Here is a 19,204-nt window from a genome sequence, read left to right on the forward strand (position 1 = left end):
GTTGTAAGCCTTTCCCGAAAGCTGGGGACATGGAGGCCATGACGCACTATGTGTCGCACCCCATCCACAGAGGTACCCGATGTTGTCCACTCTGCCTTGCAAGCCGCCTGTGGCACCACCTAACTCTTAGGGCCGAGCTTCCATTCTGTTTCCTTTCACAATGGCTCATGGCCTCCTCTCTCATCAGCCGGCTAACCCTAGCTCCCAAGTACTCTGATTTTTCTCCTGTTTATTCCTAGACCCATGAGTCTGCTTTTGCAGGAAGACAAGGGAGGTGTGGAGCAGTCAGTAGGAAGCAGAGACCCGAGGAAAAAGTGGCAGATCAGAGCAGCGATGACCCCGCACACGATAGATAGTAGCAATTTTGGTTCCTGCTCTCTTCTAGAAAACAGTCTTGGTTAGGTTATTCTAAAATACAGCTCAGGGACTCTTTCCACTGGGAAGCAAGCGTCGCAGAGTAGAATTCTAAAATGCAGAGAAACAAGTAGGCTTCATTAGGAAGGAGGCAAACAACAAACAGAGAAATGAAAGATGAAAATGATTGCCTAAGTCAAAGATGAAGACAAATCAGACCTGACCGGGAAAGGGAAGGAGCAGCAGGAAGGGAGAGGAAAGCTTGGAGCAAGATTGATTGTTTGTTTGTTTGTTGCCTATTGGTTCAGCAACAGTTAGAGCAGACAGCCACCGTAGAAATTGTGCAATCTGGAAAGTACAAGAATGTCCCCCTCAGAGCCCCATGCATGCAGGAACTGCGTTTTGTCTAGTTTTGCGTTCTGTGCCTGGGATTCTGCACCTTGGCATTCAGTGTGTGTCCCTGCACAACTAGTAGGAGGAACAGGTTTTCGGTGGAAGGGGCTGGGAGTTGAGAGCATGAAATTCCAAGTGGGGATACATGTTCCCTGAACTGCTGGAGATTTTGTGTTTGAATAATGGCAAAGGAAAAAAGAAAAAAGATGGTTCTGTTTTGAGGTTTCCGTTTTGGTTGTGTATGTCTAACAACGGCATGCTAACGTAGCAAAGCTGTCTGCAGTGTGGGATTTTTTTTTTTTTTTTTTTTTGGTTTTAGATTTAAAGATCATGCTACATGTGGCAGCTGAATGCTTTCCAAGAATGGTATGAAGCCTTCTCTCAGGCCTTCCCTGGAGAGGAGTCCGGTCATAGAGCTCTGTCTGATGGTGGCTGTCAGCAGCAAATGTCCATGGGGAAGATCTAGGGATTAAAGATTAGTGAGAAGGAAATGTGTACTTTGCTGCTTGGCCAAGAAGGGGGTCTGGCTTTTCTGGCCTTTTAGCATTGGATATGTGTATATTGCCTTTCTCTCTCTCTCTCTCTCCATATATATATATATATATATATATATATATATATATATATATGAATTGGTAAAGATATATAAAGATTATACATAAACGATATAAAAAGATATATAAAGATACATATATAAAAGATAAAAAGATAAAGATATATATATATTTGTGAATTGATAAAGATTGATTATATGTGTAATTTATGTACCAACATAATTTTATTTACTAATGTATTCTTATTGAGAGCTCTAGTGGGGTGTTAGTTATCAAATACTGGTTTTTTAAATGCCAGGCGTTAGTAAAGTGCACTTCACTAAGCTTGTCAGTATGGATTCTTGCTAGAATCATTTGGAATCTTACAGTATCTTAGGGACATTGTCTTAGAGAAGCCATAAAGGAATTAAAAAATTGTAGATACTTTTCTTTTACATGTTTAGGTTCTGATTTTTTAAAAAAGATTTTACTTATTTGAGAGAGAGAGTGAGCAGGAGAGAGAGCGAGATTGGGAGATCATGAACGGGGAGAGGGAGAAGCAGGCTCCTCACTGAGTGGGGAGCCCTATACGGGACTCGATCCAAGGACCCCAGGATTGTGACCTGAGCTGAAAGCAGACGTTTAACCGACTGAGCCACTCAGGTCCCCCTTAGGTTCTGATTTTAATGAAAATCCATTGTAGTATGCAGTTTCTATTTTTCAAGCATGTATCACACATAGCTACTCCCATTTTTCATGATTTTAACAATGTTAGTTTTTATGATAGGTTCGTTTCTAATACAATGTCTTCATTCAGGTGTGCTACAAACTGCCCTCTAAGCCAGTTGGGTTATCTTTAATTACGTGGGGTTTAGGGTGGTGGTCCCTAAGCTCCGGCAGTCGAGGAAGGTGAGGGATAAAAGTCTGATTCCTCCTTCATGTCCCGAGCTTGAGTGTGGACTCCTCCCAGCCCCGCTACGAATGCAGATGCCTCATGGAAGAAGTAGGCATGGAAAAGCCTCCTTGCCCGCCCTCTGAACTTTCAGAGGCCCTGACAGTACCTTCCATGCAAAGTTACTGTGAAGCAAGTGTGACTTTTCCAGGGGTGGGGGGCGGTGCGTAATCCAACTAACCTAGTCAGGATCCGACGACGAGAAGCCTCCAAGCCAGTGGCTGTATGAGGGACTGTTCCAGAATTGAAAGGTGGCTCCGTGACACGGGCAGGGCTGGCTTGTCAGATGCCCCTCGCTCGTTGTCCCCCAGTGGAGTGCCTTACTGTACTTCTGGCGTATCCACGTAGATCAAACACCACAAATTTCCCCGCTGGGAAATCTTTCCTGACCTCTAAGCTAATGGACCAAGCCTTGGGTGTTGACAGAGAGGTGAGGAGCTGAAAGTAGCCACCTCCAGAGTGATACCTTGTGATGAGCGGCTTGCAAACGCTAGCCTCACGTGTCTGGAGTATGGGAGTACGTGTGCCCGGTTAGGGGGGCTCCCAGCCCCTGGGGGGCAGATGGAAGCTAACACGCCCCCGCCTTCAGGTCTGTGCTAGACTACTCTAAATTAGTGTTCCTGTAGTTCTTCCCTCCCTAGAACTTAATCTCGTCCTTCAGAGAGCTTCCCTAGTACCAGTCAACCTTGATTTCTCCTCCCTGTGTTCACTCAGGTCAGGCCTGTCTTCTTCTTGCCTGTGTAGTTGGGTTCATGGGCCCCCGGACACCCTGTTTGCTTCCACTTCAGCGAATGCCACCTTCGGATTTCTCGCCACACTTGGCTTCCTAGTTCCCAAGGCCTTTCTGAATCCCAGCCACAGTGAGTCTGGGCACATGCGTTCGTCAGATGCACTAGCTGGCTTGGGCTCAGTAGAGGTTTGATGTGTATGTTGAGTGGGGGTGTGTGCATTCATCTTCTCTTCCTTGCATTCCAGACTAGAATAGAAGGTTTATGATGAGGGCCTCACATGCATTTTCTGAACTACTCCCACCCGCATTTAGCAGAGCACCAAACTCTAACAGGTGCTGGATGAATAGGTTTTTTTTTTTTCTTTTTTCTTTTCTTTTTTAAGATTTTATTTATTGATTTGACAGAGGCACAGCAGGAGAGGGAACACAAGCAGGGGGAGTGGGTGAGGGAGAAGCAGACTTCCCGCCGAGCAGGGAGCCCGATGCGGGGCTCAATTCCAGGACCCTAGGGCCAGGACCCAAGTTGAACGGAGACGTCCAATCACTGAGCCACCCAGGTGCCCCTGGATGAATACTTAAGAGAGAGAACTGGGGAGGAGGAGAGATGATATGGGGAAATTATGGGAAGGTGTATTTAGATGCCCTCTAATTCCCGGTCAGAGTTACTTGTCTGGGGGGAAAAAATGTCCTCTTTTGCTGTTGACGGCTTAACACTTCACTCTTTCCAGCCGCAGCTTTGTCCCCTCGTTCCCTGCCCTATCTTATCCCTCTGTTAATGCCATCGTGTGTGCTATCAGGGAATGGATTAAGGTGGTCGTGGTGGGTGCAGGGAAAAGAGAAAAAGAACAGACACTCAACCGCAGGTGGAGACTGTATCTTAGAAATCTTTGTCAGTTTCTCATTTTGTTTCCAGTATAGTTAACATAGTGTTACTTTAGTTTCAGGTGTATAAAATAGTGATTCAGTAATTCTGTACATGCCTCCATGCTCATCGTGATAAATGCACTCTTAATCCCCTTCACCTGATCCACCCACCCCCCACCCTGCCCTCTGGTAACCATCTGTTTGTTTTCTAGAGTTAAGAATCTGTTGCTGGGTTTATCTCTCTGTCTCATTCTTTTTCTTCTGCTCTTTTGCTTTGTTTCTTAAATTCCACGTATGAGTGAAATCATATGGTATTTGTCTTTTTCTGACTGACACATTTCACTTAGCATTGCACTTTCTAGATCCATCCATGTTGTTGCAAATGGCAAGATTTCATTCTTTTTTATGGCTGAGTAATACTCCATTGTATATCTGTATCTATCTATCTATCTACCTATTATATACCTTCATTATCTGTTGAATACTTGGGCTGCTTCCATCATTTGGCTCTGGGGAATAATGCTGCTATAAACACAGGGTGCATGTATCCTTTTGAATTAGAGTTTTTGTATGTTTTGGGTAAATGCCCAGTAGTGCAATTACTAGATTGGATGGTAATTATATTTTTAATTTTTTGAGGAGCCTCCATACTGTTTTCCACAGTGGCTGCACTCGTCTGCATTCCCACCAATAGTGTACGAGGGTTCCTTTTTCTCCACATTCTCACCAACACTTGTCTGTGGTTTTGAATCTAGCCATTCTGGCTAGTGTGCGGTGATACCTCATTGTGGTATTGTTTTGTTTTTCTCCAATGATGAGTGATCTTAAGCATTTTTTCACGTGCCCGTTGGCCATCTGTATGTCTTCTTGGGAGAAATGACTCTTCATGTCCTTTGCCCATTTTTAAATTGAATTATTGGGTTTTTTGGGTGTTTTGTCAGTTCTTTATATATTTTTGGTACTTAACCCTTTATCAAATATGTTGTTTGCAAATAATATTTTTCCATTCAGTTAGTTGTCTTTTAGTTTTATTGTTTCCTTTGCTGTGCAGAAACATTTTATTTTGATGTAGTTTATTTTTGCTTTTATTTCCCTTGCCTCAGGAAACCTGTCTAGAAAAATGTCACAGCAGCCAATGTCAGAGAAAGTGCTACCTGTGCTCTCTTCTAGGATTATTACAATTTCAGGTTTCACATTTAGGTCCTTAATCCATTTCAATTTTATTTTTGTGTGTGGTGTGAGAAAGTGGTCAGTTTCTTTTTTTCTTTTTTTTTTTTTTTTTGCATGTAGCTGACCAGTTTTCCCAACACCATTTGTTGAAGAGATTGTCTATTTCCCATTGGATATTCATTCCTCCTTTGTCAAAGATTAGCTGACCATATAATTGAGGGTTTATTTCTGAGTTTATTGTTCCACTGATCTTTGTGTCTCTTTTTATGCCAGTACCATACTGTTCTGATCACTACAGTTTTGTAATATAACTTGAAGCCTGGAATTGTGATGCCTCCAGTTTTGTTTTTCTTTTTCAAGATTGCTTTGGGTATCTGGGGTCTTTAATAGTTCCATATAAATTTTAGGATTGTTTGTTCTAGTTCTGTGAAAAATGTTGGTATTCTATCTTACAAATGTTATCACTGCTGACAGATGGCTCTAAGTATGCACACCATTTTTATAGCAAAAATGAAATAGCCTCTAGACACATTCATTTACAAATTTAACAAAAACATCCACTTTTCCCCATTTCTACGTGTGTGTGTGCACGCATGCACGTGCCAGACTTGGTTTTTGTCTACCACCCACCAACCCCCCCCGCCCCCCCGAAGAGTGGGTAAGATGAATAAAGGATCCTAACTAAAAAACGATATCCCAGGAACTAGATTATTCCATACAGGACTAGCTATGGAAAAAGAGTGTTAGTAGATTGGCTGACACCAGGAGTTAGAGTCGAATGTTTGAAAGCAGCTCCTTTCCTATTCTGAGTGCAATGGTGGCCTTGAATGAAAAAAAAACATACCTAGCTTTTTGCTTGACAACTTAATATAAAACTCTTTCCCAGAAGAAATTTCTGTGCTGGGCTTTTATATTAAAATTATTGCAGCCATAAAGGTAGTCATGTACCAAAAGCCTAAAGGAAATCAGGATAGGTCTAAAATAACTGTGTATATTCTGTCATCCTTCTGTTTCCTTTGTAGTCTTTATGGGCTCTGTTTGGAGGAACCCAGTCGAATTGCCTTAGACACACTCTGGTGTTTTCTTGTGTTGCCTTGGCAGAGCATGGCTGATTGGGAACCACTGATATATTCCAATTGGGAACAATAACATTGTGGGAATGAATATAATTTTTGAACTTTATTTCCTCTACTTCTGAGGTATTTTAATAAGTTTGTTCTTTTTGACTTTAGGTAAACACGTCAAGTATTCCCTAAAATCTGAATGAGTTCTGTATGCATGAATTAATGAATGTCTTAGAACATCAGTCTTGAGATGTAAGAGCCTGTCGAGGAAAACCCAGACCCTCAATACAGAAAATAATCTGTCGGGATATACAGCTTCCCTAAAAGCTCTGGTTATAAGAGAGGATTTTTAAGGAAGGTATCTTTTTTTTAAAAAAAAGATTTTATTTATTTTATTTGACAGACAGAGATTACATGTAGGCAGAGAGGCAGGCAGAGAGAGAGAGGAGGAAGCAGGCTCCCTGCTGGGCAGAGAGTCTGATGCGGGGCTCGATCCCAGGACCCTGGGATCATGACCTGAGCCGAAGACAGAGGCTTTAACCCACTGAGCCACCCAGGTGCCCCTAAGGAAGGTATCTTAACAGGCAGCTTATATCAATCCACTTATTGAAATATTTTAGGATCTGTCCTGGGATAAAATTAGATCACTACAGGATGTGGCTGTACAGTGCCTCACTTAACCCCTCACAGAATGACTTCAGAATCTGACCTCAGATTTTGGCCTCTGAATTTTATAGTGTGTTGCATTAAATGAGAGCATTAGGAAACGCACATCTGCAGTTTGTGGCTATGTTGTTAGTGACATTGTGTTTGGGTAATACTGTGGGGATCTCTATAATCCTTCAGGCAAGAGATAGATCTTTAAAGAATTGGATCTTTTAAGAAACTGGTATTTTTGCTTTTTAATGTGGTACTCTTGTTACCTAAAATTTCTACGACTTCCTCTTTGTCTCAGTTTCCAATAAGCTTAAAAGGCAAGTGTTCTCTTCATGGCAATTATATTTGTTATGGTTAAAAAAAAACTTGTGGGTCTTTTTTTTTTTTTTTTTTTTTTTTTTTTTTTTCCCCTCACTTTTCAGATTAAAAAGAAAACTCTTTTCCTAAACTCCAAAAATCTAGTGGAAGAAAGTCGAAAAGATCATTATCCAAAGGACTTGGTCCCTCATTTTTTTTTTTTTTAAGATTTTATTTATTTATTTGACAGAGATCACAGTAGGCAGAAAGGCAGGCAGAGAGAGAGGGGGGAGCAGGCTCCCTGCTGAGCAGAGAGCCGGATGTGGGGCTTGATCCCAGGACCCCCGGATCATGACCTGAGCCGAAGGCAGAGGCTTAACCCACTGAGCCACCCAGGTGCCCCCTCATTTTTTTTTATACAGGGCAGCAGCCTGAGACGGATGAGAACCATCTGGGAGGCAGGTATTAATAGCTTCTGGGTATTCTCGAAAGGTGGTAGTTTTTCCTTCTGCATAAGATTAAGGAACTTTGTAGAAAGGAGTTAATCGTGTCCATTGTGATAAAGGACAGAAAGATAGGTGCCAACTTCCTTACTCATCAAGTTGGCTATGCAAAAGATGGATATGAATTATCCAGCTTATGAATTCTCATATTTTGTGACTTTGTTTTTTTTTTTTCTATTGTTTTGGTTTTATTCTTTTTTTTTTTTTTTATAAACATATATATATATATATTTTTTCCCCCAGGGGTACAGGTCTGTGAATCTCCACGTTTACAAACTTCACAGCACTCACCATAGCACATACCCTACCCAATGTCCATAACCCCCCCCCTCCCAACCCCCCTCTGCCCAGCAACCCTCAATTTGTTTTGTGAGATTAAGAGTCACTTATGGTTTGTCTCCCTCCCAATCCCAACTTGTTTCATTTACTCTTCTCCTACCACATTAACCCCCCATGTTGCATCTCCTCTCCCTCATATCAGGGAGATCATATGATAGTTGTCTTTCTCCGATTGACTTATTTCGCTAAGCATGATACCCTCTAGTTCCATCCACGTTGTCTCAAATGGCAAGATTTCATTTCTTTTGATGGCTGCATAGTATTCCATTGTATATATATACCACATCTTCTTTATCCATTCGTCTGTTGATGGACATCTAGGTTCTTTCCATAGTTTGGCTATTGTAGACATTGCTGCTATAAACATTCGGGTGCACGTGCCCCTTCGGATCACTACGTTTGTATCTTTAGGGTAAATACCCAGCAGTCCAATTGCTGGGTCATAGGGTAGTTCTATTTTCAACATTTTGAGGAACCTCCATGCTGTTTTCCAGAGTGGTTGCACCAGCTTGCATTCCCACCAACAGTGTAGGAGGGTTCCCCTTTCTCCGCATCCTCGCCACCATCTGTCATTTCCGGACTTGTTAATTTTAGCCATTCTGACTGGTGTGAGGTGGTATCTCATTGTGGTTTTGATTTGTATTTCCCTGATGCCGAGTGATATGGAGCACTTTTTCATGTGTCTGTTGGCCATCTGGATGTCTTCTTTGCAGAAATGTCTGTTCATGTTGTGACTTTGTTTTATCTTTAGTAGCAGAACTTTTTTCTTAAAGTTCACAGGCCAGCCCATTTTGGCCATACCTTCGCTTCATCCACATGAATATACCTTTGGATATACCAGGAGCAGGAGAGCTGAAAGGTATAAAGGGAGAGGAAGTGAAAATTGTAGTACAAAGTGGAAAGTGTGGGATTCTTATCTGTGTTACCTTCGGTAGGCAAACATGGCCTATGAGCAAGCATTTGGTCAAGTGGATTCTCTCCTTCAAATGGAAGGTGAAGTTTAACCATGATGGAAGTCCTAATCACCTCAGGCCGCACCTCTGCTAGAGAGTAGGGTCCGCCTTCAGCTGCTGACCACTCAAATGTGGAGCTTCGGTGGAGGGAGGCATTCTTTAAATTGCTAATAGGAGTCATTTTGCTGAGGTTCTCTTTATAGGTGTCTGTCTCTTACCACTGGCTCGGATCAGAATAGACCACAGCTATGCCTCATTTTACCCAGTAGGTATAACTCTGAAAAGTTGTGAGTGTAACTCTTCTAAAGGAGCTCGTATTTTAAGTATTCTAGGAAAACCCTTTATTCAAGGGAGCCCTGCTGAGAATCATTTCGTAAAGCGCTTGTGCTCACGGTAGGCAGTGGATAACAACATGGATGGACACATGAAAAAAAGGCTCCCTTTTGTACACACAACCCTCCCATCAGAGCCATTGTCTACGATTCAGTTTCTCCAGAGACTGTTGTCTCCCAAACCAAGTACAAGTGTCGCTGGGCTCTGCTCCAGTAATGACCTTGATAGGACTCTATCATTGTTGTACTGGTTGATGGTAATTAAAACAGGGTATACTTCCTGAATGCTTACCGTGAACTGGGCCCCGTACTAAACATCTTTCATCTGCTAGCTCCTTTGATCCTTGAGGCAGTCCTATGAGATGAAGAAACCACAGTTTAAAAACATTTGGCCATGGCTTGCCATGTTGACTTAGTTGGTAAATAGTGGAGTCAGCTTTCAAATGTGAGTCTAACCCCAAAGCTTCTAACCCATGAGGACATGTCTTTGCTACCTGTGTGTGTGTGTCCACTAGACACTGGTTCCCTGAAAACCTGAGCTCTGTTCTGCCCACCTTTGTCCCCCCATGCCTGCTGTATAATAGGATCCTGAAGTGGATGAATGGAGAAGGAATGGCCAAGGTTGTGGTCAGAGGGCTTGGGTCCAACTCTGGTTCCGACATCAGATACATCATTTAACCTCCCCGGAGCACCACATAAGCAGCAAATAATCCCTCCCCTGCCTATATCACAGAGCTGTTGTGAAGGTCATGTGAGAGAGAGCTTATGGAAACCATAAGGAGCTATATAGGAAAGACTCATAGACTAATTACCTAGTTTACCTATTTAAAAAAAAGTTATTTATTAGAAAGAGAACAAGTGGGGGGGGGCGGGGCAAAGGGAGAGGGAGAAGCAGGCTTCCTCCTGAGCAGGGAGCCCGACTTGGGACTCAGTCCCAGGTCTCTGGGATCATGCCCTGAGCCGAAGGCAGAGGCTTAATCGACTGAGTCACCCAGGAGCCTGCAATTTACCTACTTTTTCGGTTCAAAACAATTCAAGGCTAGGGTTCCTCCGAGCACTTGAAATATTTAAATATTTGGAAAATAAGGAAAGGAGAAGGAACAAAGATTCTTTTATCAGGTCAGGAGGAGAAAATATTCTAAGATAATTTAAAGTCTGACAGTGTGTATATGCATATTGGCAAATGAGTAAACCATATGGTTCCCATTAGGTGACCAGAAAAATCCCAGGTTAGTGGAGTAGACACCGGGTGGGGGGTCTGCGGTACAGGGTGCTCAGTGGAGTTTGGATGCTACCTTTCCCCGGGAAGTGCCTTCATTTTGCTGCTGAGCCTCAGTTTCCCTATCCGTAAAGTGAAATACTTGGTTTGAATGATGCCAGGCTCCAATGATCCATCATTCGGAGCTTGGGTATCTACGGCAATCCTGCAGGACTTGGGTGTTTAGGGCTATCATGCAGGACTGGGTGTCTAGGGCAATCCTGCAGGACTGAGGCAGCAGACTGATTGTCTGCTGCCAGCTTCTGGTCTTTCTCCAGGCTGGCAAAGGGCCGGATAGACCCTCACCAGCTAGGGCAACAGAGAGGACTATCCCTGTGGTAGCCTTCCGGTGTCTTGTAGAATGCTGCTGGATTCCATAGCGGGACTGTGTGCCATGTCAACTGAGATTCCTCATTAACCCCTTTAGCTCTATGTCAGTGGTCTTATTTGGGAGAATGTTCTAGTCCCTGCCCTCCCCCCCCCCCCCCCCCCCCCCCCCCCTCCATCTATTTGAAACTATTTAATTTCCCTTACTTAAAGCAAGTACGTTTTTTTTTTCTTAGAATACAATATGAAAATGTTCTCGAAGACTTTCTTTCAACTTAGAACTATTTATACTCTAAAAACTTAGCGTTTTCAAGACTGATAAGAATGTGCCCTGTGATAGCATCTTGGGTTTTGTAATATTTATTTTCGAGCGCATTGTTTAAAGCTTTGTGTTGACACTGGCAGGTACACAGAATGGGAATGACAATCCACATTTTACAAATGGCCTAAAAGGGGAAGGAAAGCACACAAGGGACAGGGGGAGCTGGGACTCAGGCTTTGTCTTCTTTATCCTGTTTAATCCACCTTCTGGATGACACAAAGCCACATTCACGGGCCGGACTGTGCAGGGCCCAGCTCAGTTCCCCGAAGGAAGCAAGCGGGGCAGGTCATGCTCTTGAGATAGCTGGGGAGAGGAAGCCTCGCACGTCAGACTCCTTGCACACAGGCCTGGGGCTGCTGAGGGTTCTGTGTCTCCAGCCCCCCCTCTTCGGACTGGTAGGGCTGCTCTTCTCACTACACCATTGACATCCATTCAGCACTTGCCATAAAAGCTTTGGGCAGCGCCTTCCTCTCACCAGCATAAAACACATCAAGTTTTAGGGATTCCTTGAGGAAAATGCTAGTAAAGCAGGAATCAGGAGAAAGGGGAAAGAAGGAAAAGACTAAGACCAGCACTTGGATGGGCTGCCTCCTTAATGAAGAGTGGGAAGCTATCCTCGTGATGGGAACTCCTCCTGCGTTGTCCCTAAAACCCTCAACCAGCCCCCAGACTCTCTGCTTCTGCCTTGTCACATGTTTAGGGGAAGGTTACAGACATTTCCACTTTTTCATGCTAAGTATTTGTGTATTTTTCCTGTTATTGCATATTTGCATTTATCAGTTGCTATATATGTAAAACTTCCAAATGGGTTCAGTTCCGTTTTCTAAATTAATCCACCTTGAATTCGAGATCTCCTGTGTGACAAAATGCAAAAGGCATTATGATCAGAAAGTAGTTGGGATTTGCCTCCCTTCTGGTAATCATTGCCAGACAGAAGGCAAGCACCTTTGGAATGGATTTCCCCTTCATTTCTCCTGGGTTCTTGAGGGCAGTGCTCCCTGCTCCTGTTTTCCTGCCCGGAGGGGCTGTCTGTGCTGCTCACAGTGGCACTCTCCCCACCTGGCCTTGCTCCCCCGTGGGGTTTGCCGCGGCACTCTCAGAACTGCCCAGCTGGTTGGAACATAGACTTCAAAGAAGCTTCAAGTATTTGCATAGTAAAAGTGAATTTTTATTTGGTGCCTGTTTTTTATTTGAGTGTATTTCTGAGGGAAAGGGGTTGAATTTTTAGTAGCTATCATCACAGTTTGAGAAGGAAACACCTTTGTGTTCAAGATCCATAAGTAGAGATTCTCTGAGGAAGAGAATTCTGTGTGCACAGGGCTTCCTCTGCTGAGCCGGCTTCATAACTTAATACCGAGTGCTGGAAAAATCCTTGGTGACGACTTTATGTGCGGCCTCGCATTCTTGTTCTTACACGTAATGCTGATGAGACTGTTCTAAAATCTCAAGACTGCCTCTCCAGGCACGTATGTGAATGGTTCTCTGGGAACACCCAGCAATCTCCCTGACAGTTCGTGGGCTCTGGACTCATCCCTCTTATTTATCTTATCTGCTCAGAAAGGCTATGGAAAGACACTGGCATTTTTCTCTGCCAGCCATCAGATTGTAAAAACAGGATAAAAATTGCTGGAAAAGATGAGGAAGTAGAGAAGTTGGGTCTGTACTCTGGTTCCCTCGCACCTTCTGTCGGGTTTGAGAGACTGTACCCCCGTCAAGGAACAGGGTAGACTAGATTGGCTAGGAACCCATCTTAGTAATTGGATTAGCCCTCTTAAACATACCCTGCTCGGTCTAGATAAACGCGAGAGTAAAATGCCATGTAGCCTTGCCTTGGCTCTACTGGCAAAGGAATCTGACAACAAAACCCATACATCCGGTATTTTCAAGCTTACCTTCCCCTGGCATTTCCTATGCAGCCTTTATTTGTAATCTTTTGGTTCGGTGGCCGTGAGGATGTATGTTGCAATGATACTCTACATCATGGTTGTGTTTTCTGGAACCCATGAACGGTTCTTACCACTGCTTCTGTGTAAAATCCAGCCTCCCTTTCTCATCCGGTGGCTTGGACGGCGCGTGGTGATGCGGTTGAATATTGGTGGCCGAGTTGCTTTGTTAAAGCCACAAACTTTGGAAGTGAAATCATCACACCGAGCAATCTGGCTTCTGTCGACTCTTCTGTAAATAGTACGCGCAGGGGGAGTATTCTCTGGCCCCTGGGGAAGGTCAGCAAAGTGGTTGTGAGACAGAGTAATCTGGTGCGGGTCGTGCTGAAAGCTCTTATTGATACGGGATTAGTCTCGGTGGAGACAACGCGCTGTCACGTGGACATCGCCGTGATTGAGAGGAGTGAGATGGGAGGCCAGTGGGGGGGGGAAGGGGACGCTGCTGAGTCACTGAGTTCATTGAAAGGCTACCGCACAGGCGGGCAGCAAGACCAACGCCTGGACCGTGCCACCACCGCACCCACGCCCCTGGGTGGCTTAAGACTCAGACTCCGCTCCACACCAGGCGGGAGGACCACAGCGCTTGACCGGGTAGGAAACCAAGAAGCGCATCTCTCTCTGGGGCCTGTAGACCGTAGACCTGTCACGCAGCCCAGAGGCCCCTGGGCAGATTCGTGGGGGGTGGAAGGGCGACATCCCAGCCCGGAATGCACAACCTCAGCCTCTGGTCCTTCCTGAGTGCGCGCTTCTCGGTGCAGATGCCAAGGAGGTTGGCCACCAGAAGATTTCCTGCCTTGGTGGCTCAAAAGTTCCGAAAGGGAAAAGAGGAAGTTGTGTCTGTGTTAGGAGTAGCCAGCGGTCAGAAATACTATTTCTCCAGCTGGGGCGTAATTTAAAGTCCCATTTAAACTCCGCAGGGGGCAGGCGTTGCTGGTGTGGGTGGGAGAAACAGGGCTGAGAATGTTAAGTCCCTGTTCTGTCATGGGTGCCATCCAGTTCGTCGGACGCTTCTGCACTACTAGAAAAAGTACAAAAATGGCAAACTTTCGTCTGCATCGGGGCTGGGAGTGGGGGATGTGGAGGCTGTTTGGGTTGGGGGCAGTGGGGACAGAAGTCATGGTCTAACGAACTGTCTCACCTCTCTAAGAAAGGAGGCTGGTTTTCTGGTCTTTGCCTCCGGTTTTGTTCGCAGCCTTCCTCTGGTGTGTGTGAGTGTGTGGCTCCTGCTGATGGACGAGGCGGGCATGTTTCTGTGTCCCCACCACATACACTGTAGGTATATCTGAACGACTGCTAATAAATGAACATGTCTAAAAAGGAACTATTAGAAATGAGTCTGGAGACCCGTTGTGTGTGTACGTCGTCAATAAGGACTGAAAATTGGTGGTGGCTGGAGAACACTGTTCAAAGTAAATTCGGAATGATGGAACGCCCCACTCTCCATTATGAATCCTGGAAAATTGATTTTGGCAAATCTTGATTAAAATGGCTGCTTGGACGAGGGGAGTGCCTTTTTTTTTTTTTTTTTTTTTAAGATTTATTTACTTACTTGACAGAGGGAACATAAGCAAGGCAGTGGGAGAGGGAGAAGCAGTCTTCCCGCTGAGCAGGGAGCCTGGTGTGGGGCTCGATCCCGGGACCCTGGGATCATGACTTGAGCCCAAGGAAGACGCTCAAAGACTGAGCCACCCAGGTGCCCCCCCGCCTTTTTATTCTGGTAAGAAACCATCTCTCCCTGAAGCTCCCCGTGCATTCAGGTAGAAGATAGGGGTTGCTTTATTTTTTGAACTTCTTCTCTGCCCCTCCCCATCTCTCCCATTTGCAAAGCTGAACATTGAGTTCTATTCATCTCAAGTTGTTCCGAGGTGTCTCAGGCAAGGAAGGCAGACAGCAGATGTTTGCTGGCTTTGGTGAATGGGGGATATTAGTAACAGAGGAGAGAGGTTGTGCAGGGTAGGGGAAGAAGGAAAGCTTGTTTTCATGCAAGAAAAGGTTGCTGTTTAATTGGTTGTGTTGGCAGCCAGTAGGGATTGGGAAGGAAAAAGAGCAAAGATGAAGAGAACGGGGTGTTGGGGGGGGGGGTCATTCCTTGCTCCTGTCATCTCTTTCCTGGCTGGCTTGAGTATAGCTTGTCTGGCGTGTTGCTTGGATGACCCGTCAAGAAACCACTTCATTCCTGGCTCCCCTGGTCTCAATTAGCTTGAGTGTAAAAACTTGCTTGGTTTAATCTGTCCCTCTAGCAGAATAAGACTTTCCCTTTTTAAAGAGAAAGGAATGTGTGTCTTGGGCATTAATGAACTTCTATTAAACTCACCTTCCTGCATAATTAAATTACTTACTTTGAAGTAAAGGAGCACCTAAAAATTAAGGGTTGAAGTATGATCCAGAACACGTTTAAATAGTTCTTTCAAATTTTAATAGAAGTTCAAAAAAGGAGAATGTCAAAAGAAAACATCAACTCTGATGTGGAAGAAGTTTGTTTAACAACACTCATAACTGGGAAGAAAAACAAAACATAGTTGGTTCTTGAATTTTGTAAATCCCCAAGGAGCTGTAGATGAGGCTTCATCTAACTTGGGGGCCTTGGTTTATGGAGGTGCAGGAGGCTCGATTGCAGTGGGCCAGTCATTTCTAACTCTAGATCTGAGCATATGTGATGGCAGATTAATTTTAGAGGGATAGATCAGAAGCTTTTCCCCATGTGGAATAGTTCAAAATAAGAATCTAAACATTTGTTTGGGGGGCACCTGGGTGGCTCAGTGGGTTAAAGCCTCTGCCTTCGGCTCAGGTCATGATCCCTGGGTCCTGGGATCGAGCCCCGCATCGCATCGGGCTCTCTGCTCGGTGGGGAGCCTGCTTCCTCCTCTCTCTCTCTGCCTGCCTCTCTGCCTGCTTGTGATCTGTCAAATAAATAAATAAAAATCTTTTAGAAAATAAAAAATTTTAACATTTGTTTGAGAGAGAGCACGTGTGAGTGGGGCGAAGGGCAGAGGGAGAGGGAAAGAGAGAATCCCAAGCAGACTCCCCGCTGAGCATGGAACCTGGCTCCTGGGTTCGATCTCATGATCTTCAGATCATGACCTGAGCTGAGGTCACGAGTGGGAGGCTTAACTGGCTGAGCCACCCAAAATGAGAATGTAAATGTTCGATCTCATTCTGTCATACTCCAGGTAACCTGCAGATTATCCAGTGCAGAAAATTAACCTTGCACGTGTTGCATGGTCAAGTTCGTTTGCATTGAAGAAATGCAAATACATGCAAAGATTTAGCCTGACAAAAGTCCTCTCCCTCTCTTGGTTTTATGGAGGATGGTACTAGTTCCCTACCAGCTAAGGGGTCTACAGACCTCACCCCTGGACATACCCAGATAGCTGTGGGGTGCTGTCTAGCTTCAGACCCCTTCACTGTTATGTCTCTGACATTCTTCTGTGTTTCTGGGAATTGACGCTCTTGCTTACAAGGTTGGCTAGATTTTTTTTTTTTTTTTTAAGATTTTCATTATTTGAGACAGAGAATGAGTGAGCACGGTGGGGAAGGGCAGAGGCAGAGGGAGAGGGAGAAGCAGGTTCCCCACTGAGCAGGTGGTCCGACTCAGGGCTCCATCCCAGGGTCGTTCCCAGGGCCGCGAGTGAATGACCTGAGCCGAAGGCAAGCGCTTAACCAAATGAGCCATACAGGTGCTCCCTCCCCCTTTCTTTCTTTTCTTAAGTTTTATCCAATATCACTATATACTAAAATAAGGAGCTTTCTGTGTCAGTTCTGTCTGCTGTATAGACCCAGGGTCTACTCTGACAAAGCAGAGCTGAGAAGTTGAAGACGGAAGAGCATTTCTTGAAGTCGAACCAACCAAGTGGTGGCATTGCAAGGAGCCCTGTTAGCCCTCCCTCGTACAGGCTTCTGCCTTCTAGTGGGGAGGGGATCTGTGGAGACGTAGGGATGTGTTCTTACCGCAACACGTGGTTCCACTGTGAAGTTGTCATCTGGACGCACGGCCGCCCTCCTGCACGTTCCTCGGGATGGCTTTCTTCAAACAGTATCTATATTGTTTCCACCAAGGCTTTACTTGTATGAGATCACCTTTCCTTCATGAGTTCAGGTTCATGGTGTTTATTACCCACAGTCTGTGCATTTATGGTGACATCCCAACTCCCTTTTATTCTTTCCTAGTGGGTTTGAAATCCCTTGTGTTAATTTATTGCCTTCCACTCTAGCTAGGTTTTAAGTTTTACCCAAGGGTCTTTCTCCACTTCCCAAATTTCACATTAAAACTTGTTCACCTTGTCAGTTTGTCTTTGCAAAATTTCTCTTCACCTGAGATCAGGAGGTGTCCTTTCTCCCCTGTTGGGGAGGGGGTGTGTTCTTACACTAGTGCCTTATATAGTGTCCAAAAACTAAAAATCCTGTTTTGCATTGTCACATATGTTGTTAGAATCCATGTCCACTTTATCTTTAAAAATTCATGACCTTCACCTGGAGGAAGCCAGGAAAATACTCCTTTGGGTTTCAAGACTGCCCTCAGAAAGTCTGGGAAGTTTTAATGGTTGTTCCTGTGTAAGAAAGCAGATAGGAGAGGAGAGGAGAGGGTGGGCTCAGTGTTGACAAGTGGTTGCATCCTTCTCTGGACTGTTGGTCATTTTCTTCAGGAAGTCTGCACCTTTGGAATTCCTGATCTCATCTGTGGGGGTCTCCAGCTATCCCCTCCTAGCATTCCCCTGGAGTGGCCCTGAGACCCTCATGTAACCCCAGATGCCTGTGACTCAAGTTAGATAACAGGTGTTTTCAAGAACTTGAAAGCTGCAAACCTTCCTGCCAGAGGAAATACACACATGTTCCATCTATGTCCAGTTTCAGGGGATTCAGCATATCCCGATCAAAGTGTGGGAACTCTGGATGAAGGTTCCCAGTCATAAGCAATGCACACGTTGCTTTGAAACTTGGCAATTTCTTTTCACTAAAGTCTGTATTACAGATTGTTCTGCATGCTGTGTGGTTTCATTTATTATGTACTTGTGGCCTCGGTGCACAGAATTGGGTTAATCATAGTTCATGTCACCCTCATTACTGGAACACACAGGGCCCTCTTCTGTCACTTCTATTTCTGTATAACAGCTAACGCTGTGAGCCCATCCCCAGCCGAGGGATGAGAGTGTGGCCTAATTTACCTCCACCTGCTCAGTCCTGCCTACCTAACCCAGTGTTGCCTCTCTCCATAATCATAAACCAATTATTGCCTTGTTTTTTTCAGAAATAATTTTGTCACATCTATGCATTCCTAAAGGGCCAGCTGGGATACGGTTTCAGTTCTTAAGTCCTCTCAAAACACCTGTAAGTTTTCTGAGGTTTTAAAATTTATTATGTTGGGTATATTTTAACATTTAAAATAATTTAAATATTTAAGTTTTTTTTTTTAAGATATCTGAGCACCTACCAGGTGTTAGGTACCAAATGGCAGGGGAAGGTGGACGTAAAATGACCTGCTGTCACACAGCTCAGGAAGAAGATGCCAGGACCCCTTATGCTCAAATAATTATACCAACAGAGACACAAATCGAACCACCTTCTACGGGCGATTCCATTTCTGTACATAGCAGGAGACCTGTTTTAAGTCAGATGTATACATATGGTGAGCATGGAAACCTACAGTGCCCCCACTTCCCTTGGATCTGAATTTGTATCTGCTTTCGGCGTGGCCAGCAGCCCCTCCTTCCGTCCTCACACCTGTGCTGTACCACCAGCTCACATGTCTTCATCTTCTCCTCACATGACTCTCCTTCCTCTCTTTCCACCTAGGTTTATGGCAGGCAGCAGAGTGTGGAACAAAAACCACAGCCCTCGGTGTCCGTCACCCTGGCTTCAAGTCCTGACTTCTTAGGTGCTCTGTGACCCTGAGCAGATTACTTAATGCCTTCCCATCTCTTTCCTTGAGGGCAAAGGAATGATACTAATAATTCCCTCATAAAGTACTATGAGGGTTGAATGAAAATAAATGCGCTTTCTTTCATTTATCTTTGAAAACAAAGAACGTGCTTAGTACATAGTACACAGTAAGTTCTCAATATCTGAGGCCATTTCTAATTGTTTTGGGACTGCCATGGCCTGAGAAATAGCAGGAGGCCAAAATGATGAAAGAGATGGGCTCTGTCACCTGTAGTCAGAGATGGCAAACTTCCTGCCTGCAGGAACGGGCCTAAAATAAGAGCTTCTTTTATTTTT

General features: G+C 44.6%; 1 protein-coding gene across 5 annotated transcripts in view; it reads left to right on the forward strand.

Annotated features, from left to right (window-relative positions):
* Positions 1 to 19,204, forward strand: part of MCC (MCC regulator of WNT signaling pathway) — a 408,333-nt gene that overhangs the window by 231,326 nt on the left and 157,803 nt on the right. Inside the window, exon 1 of one of the 5 annotated variants that reach the window (XM_032844763.1) lies at positions 13,245 to 13,582. The exons of the other annotated variants lie outside the window; for them this stretch is intronic. Within the exon in view, the coding sequence (XP_032700654.1) occupies positions 13,400 to 13,582 (183 nt within the window). The 5' untranslated portion in view covers positions 13,245 to 13,399. Of the gene's footprint in view, positions 1 to 13,244; positions 13,583 to 19,204 lie in introns of those variants that run through there. 5 annotated transcript variants of the gene reach the window in all.

Source organism: Lontra canadensis, unplaced genomic scaffold, assembly GCF_010015895.1.
Source record: "Lontra canadensis isolate GAN:19392208 unplaced genomic scaffold, GSC_riverotter_1.0 scaffold4, whole genome shotgun sequence".
In the NCBI taxonomy this organism is placed as follows: domain Eukaryota; kingdom Metazoa; phylum Chordata; class Mammalia; order Carnivora; family Mustelidae; genus Lontra; species Lontra canadensis.